This window comes from Carettochelys insculpta, chromosome 4 (genome assembly GCF_033958435.1).
Source record: "Carettochelys insculpta isolate YL-2023 chromosome 4, ASM3395843v1, whole genome shotgun sequence".
NCBI lineage: Eukaryota > Metazoa > Chordata > Testudines > Carettochelyidae > Carettochelys > Carettochelys insculpta.
In genome coordinates, this window is record NC_134140.1 from 90318814 (window position 1) to 90337208 (window position 18395).

The 18395-nt window shown below is 40.6% G+C and overlaps 1 protein-coding gene and 1 long non-coding RNA gene across 3 annotated transcripts in view; one reads left to right on the top strand and one right to left on the bottom strand.

Annotated features, from left to right (window-relative positions):
* Positions 1-336: 336 nt before the first annotated feature.
* LOC142012655 (uncharacterized) lies at positions 337-12794 on the top strand. Its single transcript, XR_012645415.1, has 3 exons — positions 337-530; positions 9236-9391; positions 10254-12794. It is a non-coding gene; the product is annotated as an uncharacterized LOC142012655 (long non-coding RNA).
* Positions 6580-18395, bottom strand: part of NAA15 (N-alpha-acetyltransferase 15, NatA auxiliary subunit) — a 66971-nt gene continuing 55155 nt past the window's right edge. Inside the window, exons 17-19 of one of the 2 annotated variants that reach the window (XM_074993289.1) lie at positions 16427-16570; positions 12816-12913; positions 6580-8417 (exon numbers count right to left, since the gene is read on the bottom strand). In XM_074993289.1, coding sequence (XP_074849390.1) covers positions 8217-8417; positions 12816-12913; positions 16427-16570 — 443 coding nt within the window. In that variant the 3' untranslated portion in view covers positions 6580-8216. The remainder of the gene's footprint in view (positions 8418-12815; positions 12914-16426; positions 16571-18395) is intronic. The other variant, XM_074993288.1, reaches the window with a different exon arrangement.

The window sequence follows — 18395 nt, forward strand, 5'->3', positions numbered from 1 at the left end:
CAGCAGGGAAGTCGGGGGGGCGGTGCGCGGCCGCAGCGCGAGCCTGGCGCGGCACCTGAGCAAACAGGGCTGGGCGGGTTGAGGACCGTTACGTAACAACGGTCATAGCGCGGTACCCCGCGTGGCCCGGCTGGGCGGGGGGCAAGGGGCGGAGCGAGGAGGCGGTGCCGGAATGGAGAGGACGCGTACATGTGGGCGGGGCCCAGTCTCGTCGATAGGGCGCTCCTAAACCCGCGTCTCGCGCTGTCTCTGATGCCGAGGGGCTGCGGCAATCAACGGGGGTTCTCGCGGGAAGCATCTGAATCCAGCCAAACAGGCTAAACGAGGCGGGACAAATCCCCGTACTGCGCAGGCGCAGCTCTTCCCAGCTCCGCCCTGACGCGGTACATTGGCGATCGAGGGAGGGTCTGGCGAGAAGCCTCTGAGTTTCCGCCAATCAGGCGTAAGGTGCCCAGGAGCGGGCTGGACAATGCTGCCGTACTCTGCCGCTGCTGTTGTTGCTCTCAGCCGCACCCCGCCGCGGCTCTGAGGTAAGGCGGCCAAGCGGCAAGAAGCGGACGCCAGAGGGGAGCCGCGCGGGGCATAACGTGATTGTGGGGCGCGTGGGCTCCGTTCCCGTCCCCTTCCACCCAGGCCATCGCGAGGAGAACACGGCTACGGCCGCCGCGCTGCAGTTGCCGCTGGGGCTGAGCTACTCCGCGCGTGCCCCGGGGACTGCGGTCGAGTGCTTGAGTGTGGGCAGGACGTCCCTGACCTGCCGTGTGCCGGGTTGCACGGGGAGCGGTCAAGGTACGGTTGGGGCCGCCGTTCCAACAGCCGGTTTAACACCCCCCCGCCGTCCCGAATGCGCGCGGCCCTCTCCCGCTGACATGGCGGCGCCGCCTTGCTCCTGCCGGGCGCGCTTCGGGGCCGGATTGTCCGGCCGCCGGGCTGGTTCTCACGCCGCGGGAGAGCGCGGCGCCCGTGGGGATTGGCGCGTGTGCTCGCTGGGGCTGAGCTGCCGAGGCGCGGGCCCCGGCGCTGGGCACTGCCATCGCGGAGAGCTCGTACGGCGGTGCAGAGGAGGCGCCCGGCAGGTTGGGGACTCGTTCCTGTGGGGCTGTCACGCCGCCTCCCTCCAGCTGTTGGCTCTAGTTCCTCGAGGCCACGTGTGTAGAGCAAAGCTTCAGGGGCCATGTTCTAGAAGTGCGATCGCTGCGCTTGGGCCACACCTGCTTGACAGTGGTGCCCAATTCGTTCAGTATTAGAAACCTGCACTAGTGCAGCCAAACTGAGTCCCTTAGCTTGGCCTCGGTCTGGTGTCAGAAAGGCCAAAACCGGTCCTTTTGCAGGTTTCTGGATTTCCAATCTCCTCTGCCGAGGGCGATGTCAGTGTTCACTTTGACTTGGCTGGTAGATTCAATTAAGGCCATACACAGAAGCTTATTTTGTAATGTGAACATAGAGATCCTGGAGGGGACACTGCAGGCAGGAAAGGGAGAAGGCAAGACTTTGTCAGTCTTTAAGATTTATCATTTCTGAAACAGACAACAGAAGAGCAGGGAGAGCTGTACAAACAGCCTGTAACAGAAAATGATGGGGGTTTCTAGTGACAAAAGACTGAAGCGGTGTGAGCCACTGTGGCTATTTTACAGGTGTTCAATGTCAGTCAAAGAAAGTGGTGTTCTTCAGGGATCATTATCTTTTCTTCTACATTCACACTGACATAGTCACACTGTTCTCCACCTTCTTCTGGTGGTGGTCTCTCTCTCCTCCAGGTAGCTAGAGGATCAACCTTTTTGCTAGCTACCCGTGAACAGAGCTGTTCCTTTGCAGTTCTGGAAGTGCTGTATCACTGGTAGTAATGCAGGCACAATTTTTTTCTACAGCACTTTCTTTTATTACCTGGAATTTAAAAGAAAATTACATAGGCAGCCATTGTTCACATGGTATTTTATATTGAGACAAATGACTTGATTTGCTTTTAGGTCTTTTTTTGAAGCTGCAGTTATTGGACGTGATGTGTGCACTAAGGACATTCTGAATTTAAATGTCTCATCTATTCAGGGTTGAGCAAAGTAGGAGACAGGGTCCCCTTGGAAGGGTGTGAAATTTCCTAAGGGGGGCACAGCACAAATGGCTGCTGGTTTCACACTCATCCATCTCATTAAAAATGTTGAAATATGTTACTGTGTTTTATGTATGTGTATTACCACATGTATGCCAATTAATAAAGTTTTTACATTCTACAAACTTATTTTTTTACACATGTTGAAAGCTTTTTTTTTTTTAATGCAATTTCCAGCTGTTTGGATTACATTAGAAAGGTTGAGGGGGAGGGCTGCTAATTGCAGGGATAAAAAGTGGGGCCTGATTGGTTCGAGCAGTAGAAACCCATTGTCTTAACACTTTTTTTAATTTGACTTATACTGGGGAAAATGATGACAAATTAAATCAAAAGGGGAAAAGCCCATAAATGATATTTCGTGCCTTGGCACGCATCACTGATTTATTTGCAAAGTGAAATATAGTTATCAAGAATGCACAAACACATTTAATCAAAAGGCCTTTTGTATTTTTTTGATTTTTGTAAACAACGTGTACAAATTGTTCATGATGAAGCCTGCTTTTTAAGAACACTTATGCCTGCGGAATCAAATGCATTTGCTACTCACCACCTGGTGAATAAGACACTGTGTTGTGGCAAGTGTGTGCATACCTAACTCGTAAGAAATAATTCTTCAAATTTGTCAGACATGCTCAAGACAATTAGCACAGATGCTTATCCAGGTGAGGCCAACTGCTAGCCAAATGGGAATGCTTGCGGGCACTGCTACCACCCTCACTGAAAGGGAGGTGTGCAGGGAATGGCAAGGATGGGGGTTTGGTATCATGCCTTCTAACATGGGGGCAGCACTGTGGTCTACACGCTACTTGCAGGAAACAGCTGGAGCTATGCCACTCACAGCTGCTCTGAGGGCTGATGGTTATAGCCGATGCAGGGCTCAGAACCTCTCCATAGTTAGCCTTTCTTTGCTGCAGTGAGTCGTGTTGCTGTACTTGTGCCTTAGATTGCATCCTGTTTCCTCCATATTCAAAAGCCAGAAGGTATTTTTCTAATATTTAATAAAGTTGTGTATAATGTGGTGAATATGAAAAGACAGCTACAAGTTTGGCGAGCTTTGAATTGCTATTGGACACCACTGGCTTTTGCTACTTGTTCAATCCCAAGTCTCCTAGTTTGGCTGGGGGAAGAGTAGGGGGGAGTTAACTCTTATTTGTTCAGATTCCTCTGCCTTGGGTTCAGTAGTTGAATCACAGTGTTGATTTTTTTTGCCTTAAATCTAATGTCCAAAAGGGGTCTTGGCTTCATCATACTTTAAACCAAAATACAACCCTTTGATGGACAGTTCATTTAAATGACATGGAATCTTATCTCAAGGTCAGCCTAACAAATCTGCATTTTCAAAGTATGTTTAATCGTGTGTGTGTGTGTGTGTGTGTGTGTGTGTGTGTGAGAGAGGGGGGGGGGGGGGCCAGGGAGGGGAGAAAGTACAAAAGACCTGAGTGTAGTCTACAGAATCTCATGTAAATACAGCAGAATTGTTATATGAATATTGGGATGTCGGTAAGTGTTGCCAAACAAGAAGTTTTGATATCAAGTGAAAAGCTTAGTGCTTCTGTGATTTCAGTTAAAAAATTTTGCTTCATGCAATGTATGAATAGTTGTAGCGAGAGAACATCATTCTCTGTAGTATGAAAATACGATGATCTTATTGCCAAAAAAGAAAAACAAAAAACTTCTAAGGAATTTCCCAAGCAGGGTTTAACTTTAACAAGATTTTCCTTAACAGATCTTCAAGAATTTCCAGTTTCTCTGCTCTGTAAAGAGAATATATTCATCCACTATGATGTCAGTGGGCAGGAATCAAACACCATCATGGAAGTTTGTTGCCAAGTTCAATTAAACAGTGTATCTAATTCTTCTGGCAGAGACCAGTGTGTTACTATTACAACAGTTATGGGGGAGATTTGTATGTGGCAACTGGGCATCTGAACTAGCACTTTTTCCAAAACACTTCCATCCCTAAAACCCATCAGAAGTTTCCAAACAGCATATACTAAGTGAAGAAATTTTCATTCAGTTGCAAGTTGTTCTGTGAGGTATGGCTGTTGGTATTAGCTTGCCCTCAGCCATACACAAGACACTATATAGTATCATAGAAATGGAAGGGACCTCGAGGTCATTGAGTCCAGTCCCTTGCACTCACAGCAGATCTATCACCTTCCCTGACTGAATTTTTAAAGAAAAAAAAAAAAAAAAAAAAAGCTGCCCCAGGCCCTTGGAAGCATCCTCCTCAGGCACTGAGCTCACTACCCAGGGTTTACAACCCCAATGCTCTGGCCACTAAGCTACCCTCCTCCTATAAGAGTTCCTGTTGGTTTCAGATGAGCAGGGATGTGAAATGTGACCAGGGGATGGAGGACGTGTTTCTTTTTTGTCCAAGTCCAGGTCTGCTGAAGCTGAGCAGGACTTTCCATGCAATTGTTGCTTGCAGCTAACAGGTGTAAGTGTGGGGCTTTTTAAGAGACATTATGTCCGTGGACAGCTGGAAATTGAACCAATATCCTCCCCAACTCCCAGTGCGGTATCTAAACTACACTGCCATTGTTCTTAATTTCATAATCATAAAATTATGCTACTTTGAGCAGAGACTACATTGCAGAGAATGGTTTCTATCTCTAGGGATGGGAATCTACAGCATTCCAGTGTTGCATGAAGGAAAATTTTTCACTGAAAAATCACAGAAGCACCAAGACCTCATGTGATAATGCAACAGTTTCCAACCCATTTGCTTTCCGTGAAAGACCTACAATTTAACTCTCCTCCCTATTCTGCAGCATATGACTGCAAGAAGGCCTGAGTCAAGATTAGAAACATTTGGTTAGTGCACAGGAATGGGATTTGTGAGAGGACCAAACTATCTTGTGTAAAATAGTGCACCTGGGGTACAAATTACAAAGAATTTATTAAGTTTTTGGCTTTATGTAACTTTGAGGGCAAGTAGAGAATCTGTAGCTTCTCCCCACTTCAGAAGGTAGGAATAGCTAAGGTTTGAGATGGATCAGGCCTTTGAGGTATAGATCAGGCCCTGGGGCAAACTCTCAAATGCTGGGCTAAAAAGGGGCAGTGCGGACACTGGTCCTTTCTTTAGAGCAATGGCTCCCAAACTGAGAGCGGGAGGGTCTGTGAAACAAAAGATAAATCATGGAAAATAAATTGCAAATATTACAACAAATTAATCTTAACATAGGAAGAGTTCTTAGCTTTGTTTGAATTCTTTGCTGGACCTATTAAATAGCATTACTGTAAATTATCTGTATGAAGAGGCCAGGGTATAGAAATGTCAAGAATGGGGATAGGGTGGCCAGGAGAGTGACTGAATTCCAGCAATTAAAAATCAAGTGACTGTCTTGTATGGACTTCTACCTTACCCATATACATTTGAGGTAGCAAGCAGAAATTAAAAATGAAGACAAAGGGAAGTGATAAATTGAGGAAATATTCAATTGTAGCCATAACAGGTACTACAGGTTGAACCTCTCTTGTCCTGTACTTTTGATACCTGACCCATGTCAGAGGAGAAAATATGCTGAATGATAGGGGGTCAATTTTTTCTTGCACATTACCAACACTTACATTTCTTACTGACTTCTTAGACAGTTAGGGATAAACTACAGCTAAACAACAGCACAGAACACAGTGGTGTCTGTAAACAAACTTTATGGAACCATAGAAAACTTGGCCACACCCATGTTAAGTGGTCATCTGCTTAACTAAAATCATGCCAAATAATAGATGCTGCCAGACAAGAGAGTTTCAATCTGTATTACGTCTATTTTGGGATCTCTGCTTGGAGCAGCTCCCTGCAGGATGCCACTATGGAATATGGTGCATGGGCTTGGATTGTATCGCTAACTGGTTCATCAATGATGTAGCAGAACTGGGATTAAGTAATGATCTCAAGGGCTGGTATTTAAGGCAGAAGGAGACAAAGATGGACTGATTAACTTAGTGGTTCTACCTTCCTGTTCTTAGTTAGCATGTGCTTTCTTTTTTCGTGTTAGAACTTAAGGCAAAAACATTAAGAGAGCAGACAACTCATTCTGTAATCTGTGTTCCCAATGAAAATTGGTCCTTTTTGTGTGTGCATGAGAAGTCACTGTTTGCATTTTGGGTTTCTCCCCATATACCATCTTGGTTCAGGGATCACTTTGTTCATCTGCTGACAACTTTTTCATTTGTTGTATCAAATCTCATCTGTGGATTTACTGTAGTTGATCATCTTCTCAGGAAAAAGCTACTTTTACTGTGACATTTAGACTTCTTACCATATATGCTGTGACAGTCATTGTCAAATTGAGTACATGGGGATCAAAATATTGTACCAGTATTTTTCAGATGTGGGACGGGGTAGCATACATCCTCATCAAAACCATCTAGCAACATGAAGTGCTTCTCTCTGATAAGAATATCTCAAGAATTAACCCAAAGCTATAAACTTATATTTTTATTTAACTGATATTCTGTAATTGAAATATTCCAACAAAGAAGGCACTGACTTTTTAGCCTATGGTCAATTTCTTCCATTGCTTTTATGGTCTATAAAAGCATTCAGGCAATTCTCTCATCTATATAATTAATGCAGACTGCTTAAACTTTATTTTTTCAAGTGATGATACAGTACACAGTAGTTGTCAGCATAACCTTTGTTGGTATTTTGAAGCTAAGTAGTGAATGCATTTTATATTCTTGGACTTCATTGTTACTAAGCACTAAACTATAATGCATTAGCACTTAATACACAATCGAAGCCCTCCCCTCAGCAGGATCACATTAACAGTAGAACTGAACATTCTCTCAAATGCACCTCTCTCTTCGTCCATTAATTTGTAAAGTCAAACACAAACTGGTTGAAATATTCACACAACTGTTTTTCAAAACATTTTATTGCATTATATTTGGTACCTTATGTTTGACAAAAAGAAATTACATCTGTAACTGCAGGAATAAGAAGCTGGTCTGTTATTTGAAAAAAAAAATCTTGGGCCCCTTAAAAATTACAAAGTCTTGAGTTTGCTTGAAACAACTGAGCAAGAAATATTCATAGAAATGTAGGGCTTCAAGTATTACAAACCTGTGACACTGTGGAAAAGTTCCAGAGGTATCTAAACTGCAGCACTTGTTTTTTTTGTTTTTTGTTTTTTTCTCTGCATAACGTGAACAAGGCCTGCTGAGGTTTTAAACTATTAGTCTCTTGATCAGTCATAAAATGGTAGGCGGGAGTTCTGCTCTTCATAAGTTGAAGCCATGGTATGTTCTCATTTTATTTTCACTCTGTGAAGAAATGCACGCTATCTTTCTAATTAGTTGGTGCCACATCACAGTGCATAATTTCATCTGGTTCTTGCATTACAGTTTTAACAAGTGTGGTCAAACTATGCTCTGAAGTTCAACTCAAACAGCAGTGTTTCTTTTGAAGTTTAATTAAAATGAAGAGATTGTTCTAGCTGGTTCCTTCAGTTAAACTGCGATACAAGAACACTAAACTGATCGTGTACAGTGAACTTCAGAGGCAACAAGCTTATTCAACACCCTATGTTTCTTAATTCTTCTTGGTATCCCAATCTCTGCAACATCACATGTATGTTGTAGGTTTCTTTGTAAATAGTGATTCACAATGAGTACTTCCTATGAACAGAATCATTTCTGTATCAAAATCGGTCAGATGCTAAAGCCCCAACAAACTTTGTGCTCAGTGAAGGAATCCAGTGCTAAAACAGCATTTTTGCTGTCTGAGATAATAGTAATCTCACAAGACAAATTTAAAGTAATATTTCTGCCACACACCTGCTCTGAGGGTTATGACCCTCCAGATTCATATAAATTAGTTTAAAAACAAGGGGTAGGATGTGGGGTTTTTTTTCTTCAATTTTAGCAGCTTTTAATTTTTCTTAAACTGAACAACCTATATCCAGTAATATGTTAGATATTTTATATATATACTTTGTCAGCAGGATAAAAAAAGTAAAACTATTTGAAGGCAACAGTTTTTACTCCTCTTTTCTCTTTGTAAGATAGAACAATTCAGCAGGTGCGTGACAAAAATATTACACACCAGATACGGACCAATGTTATTCCATTCTTTCTTCTCTCTTTGTTTAAACAAAGTTGTTCATATTTCATTGGCCAGTTCTTCAGTTTCTGCAGAACTATCTCCATTAACTGTGATCTTCGTATCCTCTTCATATCCAGGTGGCATGAAAGCCAAAGCATAAGGGAAAATCTTATGACAATTTGCTCTGTAAATTTCAACTGCTTCTTTACAGTCTCCCAGGCTACCATCACTCAGAGCTTCTAATACTTCCATACAAGTCTAATTAAAAAAAGAAAAGGGTGTTAAATCTTCTATAAGTTATTCATCTGGCACATTATATATTTCTGAATACTTATTTTCTAACTTCTTCCCTACTCTCATTTTTCTAAATATATATACAGAACCTTGTGAATGTGAAAATTATATAAACAGTTAGACTTAGCCTCCTTATAGTATATTGTAAAAACCCAAAGCATCAGGAAAGACATTTCTAGCCCTACTAGTTGCAGTCTTAACCATGATCGCTTCACTTTGACTTTGCTGGCAGAAGAAACTGGAAGACCAAAGTTTCAACCCCACACAATTACAGAGGTCAGCAACTTCCAAGATAAAACATTTGATTTAAATTTTTCTAATTGTACCTATTCAATGATTCTAGATTAAATCAAACAAACATTAGTCCTAAATATTTGGTTGTAGAATTGTGACTGCGTCTTGGACTCAGGAGGTATATAAACATAAGGAAGATAGTATGACTATGAACCTCTTGCAATGTAGAAATACCTACATATGAAAAATACTAACACTCCTCAGACATAACTAATGGAACTGCTAGTGCTCATAAATCATCAATGTTTTCCAGTCAGACCCAGTTTAACTCTAGATAAGCCACAGTACTTCCAAGAATTAGCAGGTAAAGTGGAAGTGGCTTTAAAAAAAAGTCTGTTACAGAATCCCCCAATTCTAAAGCAAAAGGGCCCACTAGCCGCAAACAATTATTATTGAAAATTTACAATGAAGTAGTTATCAAATGTACATAGTATGTAATAAATCCAAAGTTCCAAAAGACTGAAGTTAGATTTTTTTTTTTTTTAAAGGTATAGAACTCTGCATTAAAGTGGCTTACAAGCAGAAGGCACTTGGATATGACACATGGAGAAGATACTAGACCAGGAGAATGACATAGTACACAGAACACTGTGGAGAACAGTCTGTAAATTACAAAGACATCCACTAAATAAAATATCTAGGAGGTATAACAAGTGGAAGAGTCTTAAAAGACTTAACGCTGGTGGCAATTATTTTTTTTTAACACTGATTCCAAATCCAAGCAATAATTCTTGAGTATTTGAGAACTCTATATAGTTTGCCTACATTTGTTAAAAGGTAAATGGGATGACTCAGGCTTATCAGCCTACTCAAGGTCCTGGGCAAGATAATGGAGCAGCTAATACTCAATAAGGAGTTTGAGGGTAATGTAATTGCTGATTAAGAGGGGTTTATAGAAAATGACAAACTAATCTTTTATTGGTGAGGTTCACCTTTATCAACTAAATGTATTAGTGTTAACATAATACACTCAGATTTCTGTAAGGTGTTTGAGTTGGTATCATATAGCTCTGTGATTTTAAAAAAGATAAAATTAACATGGCACATATTACATGAATTAAAAACCTCACCAATAGGTCTCAAAATTTAGCTGTAAATGATGAATTATCAAACGCATGTTTCCAATAGGATCATATACAGAATGGTTCTTAGCCCTAAACTAAACCTTTTTGAGGGTTGATAGTTAATTGCAATTACTTCACAAGATTAATTTAAAAAATTAATCACAATCACACAGTTAAACAATAGAATAATTTTTATGAAATATTTTGGATTTTTAAAAAAGGATTTCTCTTAACACAGAATATAAAGTGTACGCTATTCATTTTGTATTTTCTTACGAACCTTTGCACCGTAAAAATGATAAATTCACTTCAACAGAGCTGCATGCAGTTTCTTTATTATGAAAGCATAACTTACAAATTTAGATTTTTTTTGTATACATAACTATACTCAAACAAAATAATGTACAATGATGTCCTGATTATTAAGTTACTTTTCTATTAGGGATCAAGTGTGGAGGATGCTTTCAGAATCCTTAAAAGAACAGCAGACTGATGTGGAGACTACAGAATTTAAGCCACCGAAAAGAAAATCAACCTTCTGCTGCTGGTATCTGAATCAGATGACGAAAATTAACAATGTGCTAGTCCACTCTGCTATTGATTGTTATCCAGCAGAACCCGCCATCAGCAAGAATGTCCTCTGGAACAGTGCTTGAAGCATGAAGGACACATGAATCTTTAGCTCATCTGGCACAAATCTTGCAATGTTGTCTACAAAAGCTTTGTTCATTGTTAACAAGAAATAGGCAGCATTATCTCCTGCAAAATGTAACCAAACTAGTTTGTTTGAGAAATTGAGTAAATAAAGTAGAACTAAGTGGCCTTTTAGGCTCTAATGTTTTACATTTTTATTTTTGAATGCAGGGGTTTTTGTACATAATTCTATATTTGTAAGTTCAACTTTCACGAGAAAAAGAATGCACTATGTAAATATTGCTTCTTTTGTTTTTAACAGTGCAATATTTGTAATAAAGTGAGCATTGTACACTTTGTATTTTGTATCTGAAATCAATGTGAAAAGAGAGAACATCCAAAATACTAAAGTTTAACAGCATGATTAACTTTTTCACTAATATTTACAGATGACACAGATTGAGGAACATGATCAATATTGGAAAAGGATGGGTCACTGATTCACAGTGGTCTAGCTCTTTAGATGTACTGGGTGCAAGAAAATTTTATGTATTTAATTATGGATAAATATAAATGTATACATTAAGCATAAAGAATTCAGGCCCTACTTCTAGGATAGGGGCTCTACGCTGGAAAGCAGTGACTACAATAAATTTGGAAGTCCTGGGTGTGGATAATCAGTTGAACATGAACTTCCCCCATATGTGATGCTGGTGACAAAGAAGCACATGTGATCCGGGGATGCATAAACAGAACTGTTGAGTAGCGAGATTACTTTCCTGTGTATTGGACACTGGTACAGCTGTTGCTGTGCTGAGTTTTCATGCTCCCAATTCAAAAAAGAATATTGATATATTGGAGTGGTGTCAGAGAAGAGCCACAAGAATGGTTAAAGGACTAGAAGATATGATTTATAGGCTCAAAGGATGTCTACGCTGCCTTTGAACACCCATGGCTGGCACATGTTAGTTGACTCAGATTTAAGGGGCTTGAGCTCTGGAGCTATTTAACTATGGTGTAGACCTTGGGGAAAGTCCCAGAGCCCACACTTCATATCAGTGGCCCAGTTTGCAGTCACTGTAAAGAATAAAGATCTTTATGTGAATTCAAGATTACACAGAGAAACTCAAAAGCTAATTTGTTTGTACTGCTAATGTTGGAACTGGTAGGGTAAGGGCAATTAAGATTTGTAACTATATGATATTAGTGGTTGTCAGATACTAAGCAAGCTAGAATTAAACCTACTCTTCAAGTGTTTATTCAAGTTATTCTTAGCCTGTTTTTACTGGAAGTAGTCGTTAAGTCACTAAATTTCAGAATCAGGTTTCCCTTTACTGGTTAAGGAAACAGTTCCACAATGCTGCCAACCATCAACAGCTACATGTATAGGCAGGTGATCTTTTGACTTATCAGTATTATCACCTCTGTAAAGACAGTTCTCAAAGGATCACTAGAAAAAAAAATTTTCTATTTTGACTATTATACAGAAGTCACTGAACTCCACAGCTAATTTACCATACTAGGAATTTAGAAACTGGTGACATGATGCTAATAAATATTTTATTTTTAGTTTAAAATAAAAGAGCACTAAGTTCTACAGCAAGTATATGACATTTGCTAACAAAAAACCTAAATTTTTCTTCTAAGCACATGAAGAGAGACAGAGCTCTGCTACAGTCACTAAAGGACAGTGATCTCTCTACAGTAAGAAAACACCTTCACAGCAATCAACAAAAAGGGGTACTTGGGTTCCACACCTGGAGTTACATAGAATGCTAGAGAGCTCAATAGTTCAGCTTTTTGAGCTATGATTCCTTCAAGCACCAAGAAGCAGGGACCAGAAAGAGGAAATTCAGAGGAGTTTTGCAAATTATTCCAGATAGTTTTGATCTCTCCATTCTTTCTCGTTCAAAGTAGCTGTAATTATACCTTCATCTGAGATCCCAATACTAGATTTTCAGTCATCAGATACATTGTCCTAATTTTGTCCAATATTATTTCTTCCAGAAAAAGAAGCGTATTTCTCTGTTTCCAAATCCATACAACCACAGGAAGAGCAAGATAAAATATTCCTACGTCTGTGTCAAAAGCAGTTAAGATGGGAAAGAAGCTATTTTAACACATTTTACAACTGAGAAAAACATCCTAAAGTCCGGAGTTCTGCCCAGCTGCAGAATACAATTAAGTGTACAGATTATAGATGTACTGACTTTCTAATACAATCTAAAACTTCCCAAACAACCAAAAGTGATATTGCTTACAGAATCAAAAAGTTTAGAGGGGGTTAATAGAGCAGGGAGAGAAAGGAATACTCTCTGTGCCAATCACCTAGAAAAGGCAAACTCATGAACCAAACCCTTCCCCTCTTTACCTGGAGATTCCTGTTGGTTAGGGATTCATCAAGGGATGTTGCCAACTCTAGTGCTCTTTTCTGACTGGAAGGATCCAAATAGTAGACCATTTTGGCAGCTACAAAAGAAAAATATTTGCCAGCACAATATCAAGTCAAATGAGTCTATTACATAAAGACGGCATAGCTCGGGGAAAAAAAGGGACACTAAGTTCTAAGTCAAGTTCAAAACTAGCCCAAAGGGATTACCATTTGGCATTATCTTCAATGTCCTCCACATCAGAGTAAACAGATGGGTGCTCTATCTTTATTTTTAATGCACAGGAGTCCGCATAAAACAAATTAAGATTGGCACAATTGTTGACAGCTTCAAAATACAGAACAGGCACAGGGAATGCACTAACCTCTAAGTGCTACTGGTGGCCTCTCTAATTCAAGGCTAAAGCACTATGTCAGGGCTGCGTTGGGATCTTACATCACCACTGCTCATGTCGTAATGCAGCAGACACTATACTATGCAATCACAACTGGGAAAATTGGGAAAGGGTTCTATGTAAACAAAGACCTGAAAAAAAATAAGGACACAATAACTGGATGACAAACTATGAGGCAGAAGTAAATATGGGAGAGTAAAGGCGGCAGATTCTACCACAGATGCTGAAACTAGGAATGGTGGGGGTGCTGCTTCACTCCCAGGCCAACACCTTACACCATTCTGCAGAGAGCATGAAGGTTTGAACGCCTCAGAATTACTGTCTCTGTTTCCACCAACACTCAGCGCTTTAGTACATGTTAAGAAACTTGCATTAATAGAATACTATAGGTCAGGGGTGTGCAGAGTGGGACCTGCGGACGGGATATGAAATTCTGTAAGGGGGCGCAGATTGAGCTATCCCTCCCCCACAGCCTCCTTTACCTTCCAGGCAGCCACTCTGCTCCTATTATGCTGAGCTCTGCCCACAGCTGTATTTTTTTTTTTTTGCCTGTGGCAGCAGCTCACACCGGGTCTCTCTCCTGGGAGGAGGGTGTGGCTCTGCTGCAGGAGAGCAGCTTGCTTAATGACCCTCCTGCAGAGGCAGCTCAGTGTTCAGGGGAACTCCTGCTGACACTTGCACAGGGCCTGCCCTGCCTTACAAAAGCATCTGCTTGCAACTGCCAACAGGAGAGGCTAGGGGACAGTGTGGTTAGAGAAGCAGGCAAGCTTCACACTCTAAGCATACCAGTCAGCTTAGCTCCCATGCCAGATCAAATTGGCACCTGCTAGCTACTCACTCCCTGCTCCCACCAGGCAGGGCCAGCAGAGAGAAGTAAGTCCCCCTTCAGCAGCATGCCGAGATCTCCCGAGCACTGGCTCTGGGCTTTACAAATGCTAACTCTAGTTTAAAAATTGTATTCAGACTTAACTTCTTGAGGCTCCCTGAGCTGGGTTTGCTTCAAAGCTCCTGAGAGTCTGATATAAAGAGAGAGGAACATTTTTTTTTCCTTAAAGCTTCATTGCTCCTGAGAATCCCTTACAATAATTTTTGGACCTCCATGCTTGATATATTGAGTCTGTTCTGGTAAGGCTATAGATCTGAAGAAGTGGGTCTGTCCCAAAAAAGCTCATCACCAATAAATTATTTTGTTAGTCTTTTAAGTGCTACACGACTGCTTTTTTGTTTTAGCAAGAAGCAGTACAAGTTACAAAACTAGCACAATCACCATCAACCTCCTTCTGTTTAGTGCCAGGCTCCAATCAATCAAAAAGGAAATTTACACTTTTTTTTTTTGCTGGTCTCTTCCTTGAATGAGCTAAATATAAAAGCCAAGGTTTTCAAAAGAGAAAGCATTCAGACAGCTGATGTATCTGCTGCCTCCCCCTTCACCTCCACTGTTGCTGAGGGAGCCTTGTGAGTCACTTCCAGGAGAGCACTGCTTGCTTCCAGGGCTGTTTGGGGGGCCCCTGATAATTGGAGGAACAAAAAGTAGGGCACAATATGAAAAGTTTGCTCCCTCCTGCTATAGGTGACGTTTCTGACATACAGAAGAAAATCAAATTTGGCTTCTCTCAGGTATTACGAATCACCCACTTCTCTAGATGTAGCATTTCTATTGTCATGTATAATGTTTATATTAATGCTTTAATAATATTAAAAACTACATTAAAAGAATGTTTCAGTCCAAAAGTCAAGCAGGCAAAAATTCCGAATTGACAGAATCCAGGCTACCCATGCAACCTCTGTGCAAAGACAATGGTCTTTTATCACATTTACATTTTCCTCAGAACCCCTGCTTCATACAGTGAATGAATAGTCATCCAGTATTTCAGTTTACCCTCCGCACTAAACAAGATATCAGCCACACACTGAATGTAAACCATCTAAATCCTGCATGCAGTAGAAAATTAACATCCTCATGGAGATATATCCTGAGTTCCCCATACTATCTGAGTACTTTACAAATAATGCACTTCTTTCCAACACACCCGTGAGATCAGGCAGTATTCAGACCCCATTTTACAAAAGGGGATGAGTGGCACAAAAAGATCAAGGGAAAAACTCTCATCAAAACAAACAAAAACCCTGTAATAATAGAAATTCACATGCAATATTTGATTGGGTCATCACAAAGATTGAGACCTTTAGATACACAACACAGACATCCACCTCTCCAGCTGCTGGTGTAAACAGTAGCAGTAGTGTAGATTGCAATTGTAAATATTGAACAGACACTTAAGGGATGAAATACTTTGCCAGCAAGCTTCACAGCAGATGACTATACATACTCAGGACACCTGGCTGCAACATCAGGTTAAGGAACAGTCTATTCTCCAGTGACTACAAACCATTCCACGGGTTCCTGCCCTACTGGAGCAAATCAATTCAGACAACGTTTGAGTTAAACTGCATTAAGTTTTTCCATGACTTATGTTGAGACCTCCAGATTGCAAAACTCTACATTGCAGATGGAAGATGCCCGAATCTTTAAGTGCAGTATATTTAGACTCTCAAATGATGATCTATTTTGATAAAATACTACTTGTTGCCATTGCCATTTGCAGTTGTAATCTCTGAGTTGCACCAAATTCAATCCAACAATTTCAGAAACACAAGACCAGCACTGAAGAATCACTTTGTTTTTTAAAATTAATGAATGAATTATTGTTAGAATTTGCTGGAAAAGTGTTTCACACTATCAAGTTTTTCCATGTCATGGAAACATCCCATTCCCAGGATATTTTAATTTAACTGATCAATAAAATATAATTTTGTAAAAAGTGTCATTCATATGAACTGTATCCCAAAACATGTTACAGGGTTAAATAACAGTAATTGAAGATTTTTTCATGACACTTCACTTATGCCAGAAATGTGTATGAGCCAGATGTGAGCCAAAGATTGTTCATTCAGCCAAGAACTGAGGCATATAGGGAAAATTTTGAAGATGTACAGAAAAGGAGAAGTTGTTTTCAACAGAGATTTTGAAATTCAAGAAATTCATTCCAAATGGCAAGAGTAGCCTGTCACAACAGCGTGCAAACAGAGAGCCCAGTGCTAGATGAGCACAGGCAGTAGGAAAGGGGAAGAGATAGATATGGCTCCTTTAAAGTAACTCCGCAGAAACATAAATTATAAACAACAAAAACAATGTACCTGATAACCTATGTGGTAGTGAGTCATAGTTCTTTTTAAGGAAAGCTTCATTGAAGTTCTTTGGATTAGTTGCTCCAAAAAGCCGATTCATTTCTTGATTTAACACTGTTCTAACTGTATCAGGTAGCTCTTTACTTTCAGATACTAATTGGGTAAAAAGGAAAAATACCTTTAACACAAATATGGATAACTTTCTGTCATTAATCACAGCAAAATAAAATTGTCTTGACAATTTCATCCATTCCTATATTAATATGGCTGAAAGAAATCAGTGTCAACTGACATTTCATTAAGATGAAAAAAAACAAAACAGAACAAAAAACACTAAGTTCTATTTTTTTCTGCTTTATTCTTTATCACTAATGAGCTTTAACAGGAAAGCATTGCAAACTGTGCTTTTACAGATTACAGTGAGGGTAAAGGTCACTTCCATAATAGATGCCTAATACTATCACAATCGCTGGTGCCCAGAAACTGGCAAAAACAACAATTCTTTATTCTACAGTGAATGGTGGTGTTAAGTTGCAGAGAGCATGGATCCTTCTGTACAGTGTGCATACAACGTGTGATTCAAGAATAATATTAGCAAGGCCTGGTAAAAATCTGAAACTATCTTTGGGATTAACTGGGGTGTAGTGTTAGCAGCACCTAGATCCCATGGAAGCATAGGGAAGCAGATATTGCGGCTAACTGGACCTTGAGAGAACTAAATGTTTGTGTCAGGAGTAGTGTATAATCTAATATCATTGGTACTGGTGCCTTGATTGGGCCTAGGTTGCTTTAGGTTGCCCATATGGAAAGCCTCTTCTACTCTGTGAGTAAGTCTTCCTAAGGAAGAACTTTCTTTGTATGCGTATTAAGGAGGTAACCTGAAAGCATTCTTCACCAGCTAACCTCCACGCTGTCAATGACTGGAGGTCTGCATGGTAGAATAAGAGGATACTCACCTTGTTAAGTAACTGTGGTTCTTTAAGAAGTGGGTCCTTACATGAGTGTGCCAATTCAGGTGTGCATGCGCCTCTTGAACGTTTGTGTGGAAATTTTCTGTTGGCAGTATCTGTTGTGCCCATGTGTGCAACCTACATAATATCTTGGTGCACAGCGAGGATATGTAGTGCTGTGAGTGTAAAATATTCTACCCGTTCCCTCTCTATCTGAATGTTCATTAAAGTAGTCTGAAGCAGAGGGAAAAGAGGGTGAGTAGTAGAGACTTCATAGGGTGAGGCATCTCAAAGAGCCAAAGTTAATGATCAAGGTCAATAACCTTTTCTTCTTGAGTAGGATTTCTATGGGTGCTCCACTTCAGCTGACTCCCAAGCAATCTAGCCTCTAATGTTTTCTATTCATATAGGAAATAAATTTTGTTATGTACACAAAGGCATATGCAGATGTACACCACTAGTGGAAATACATGCTGCTAGCTGTGGGCATTCTGCTAATCAGCAGGATGGTATTTTAATCTCTCCCATGTGACCACCCAAATGCTCAGCGTATAGGGAACACTGCTCCCAAGCAGCATCCCTACAGGAGGAGGGATCTTAAGAACTGAGTCCAAGACTCGAGACTATAGAGCAATACCAAGAACCAAATCAGATCTGACAGCATGGGCCACATGCATGTTTTCCAAACACTGTCAATGAGACTCATGGAGCAGCTCTGCGTATCTGACAATGAAATGCTCTTGAATACAGCTGGTGAAATTGCCTGTGATCTGAGAAGAGTGTGGTCTTACCCTTTGGGGGAAAAAAGTGCAGGTTGCGATGATACACCCATAGGTCCACATCAGTGTCTATGTAGAGACTGTGCACCCCTTGAATCTCTCTAGGATGGGGAGAGTCTGGGTGACCTGAAATTCCCTTGACCCCATCTAGATAAAAGGCTAATGCATTTGTAACATCCAAAGTGTGACAGAAGGTTTCATACTGAGATCTCTATGGTTTATGGAAAATGCTGACCAGTGAATTGTCTA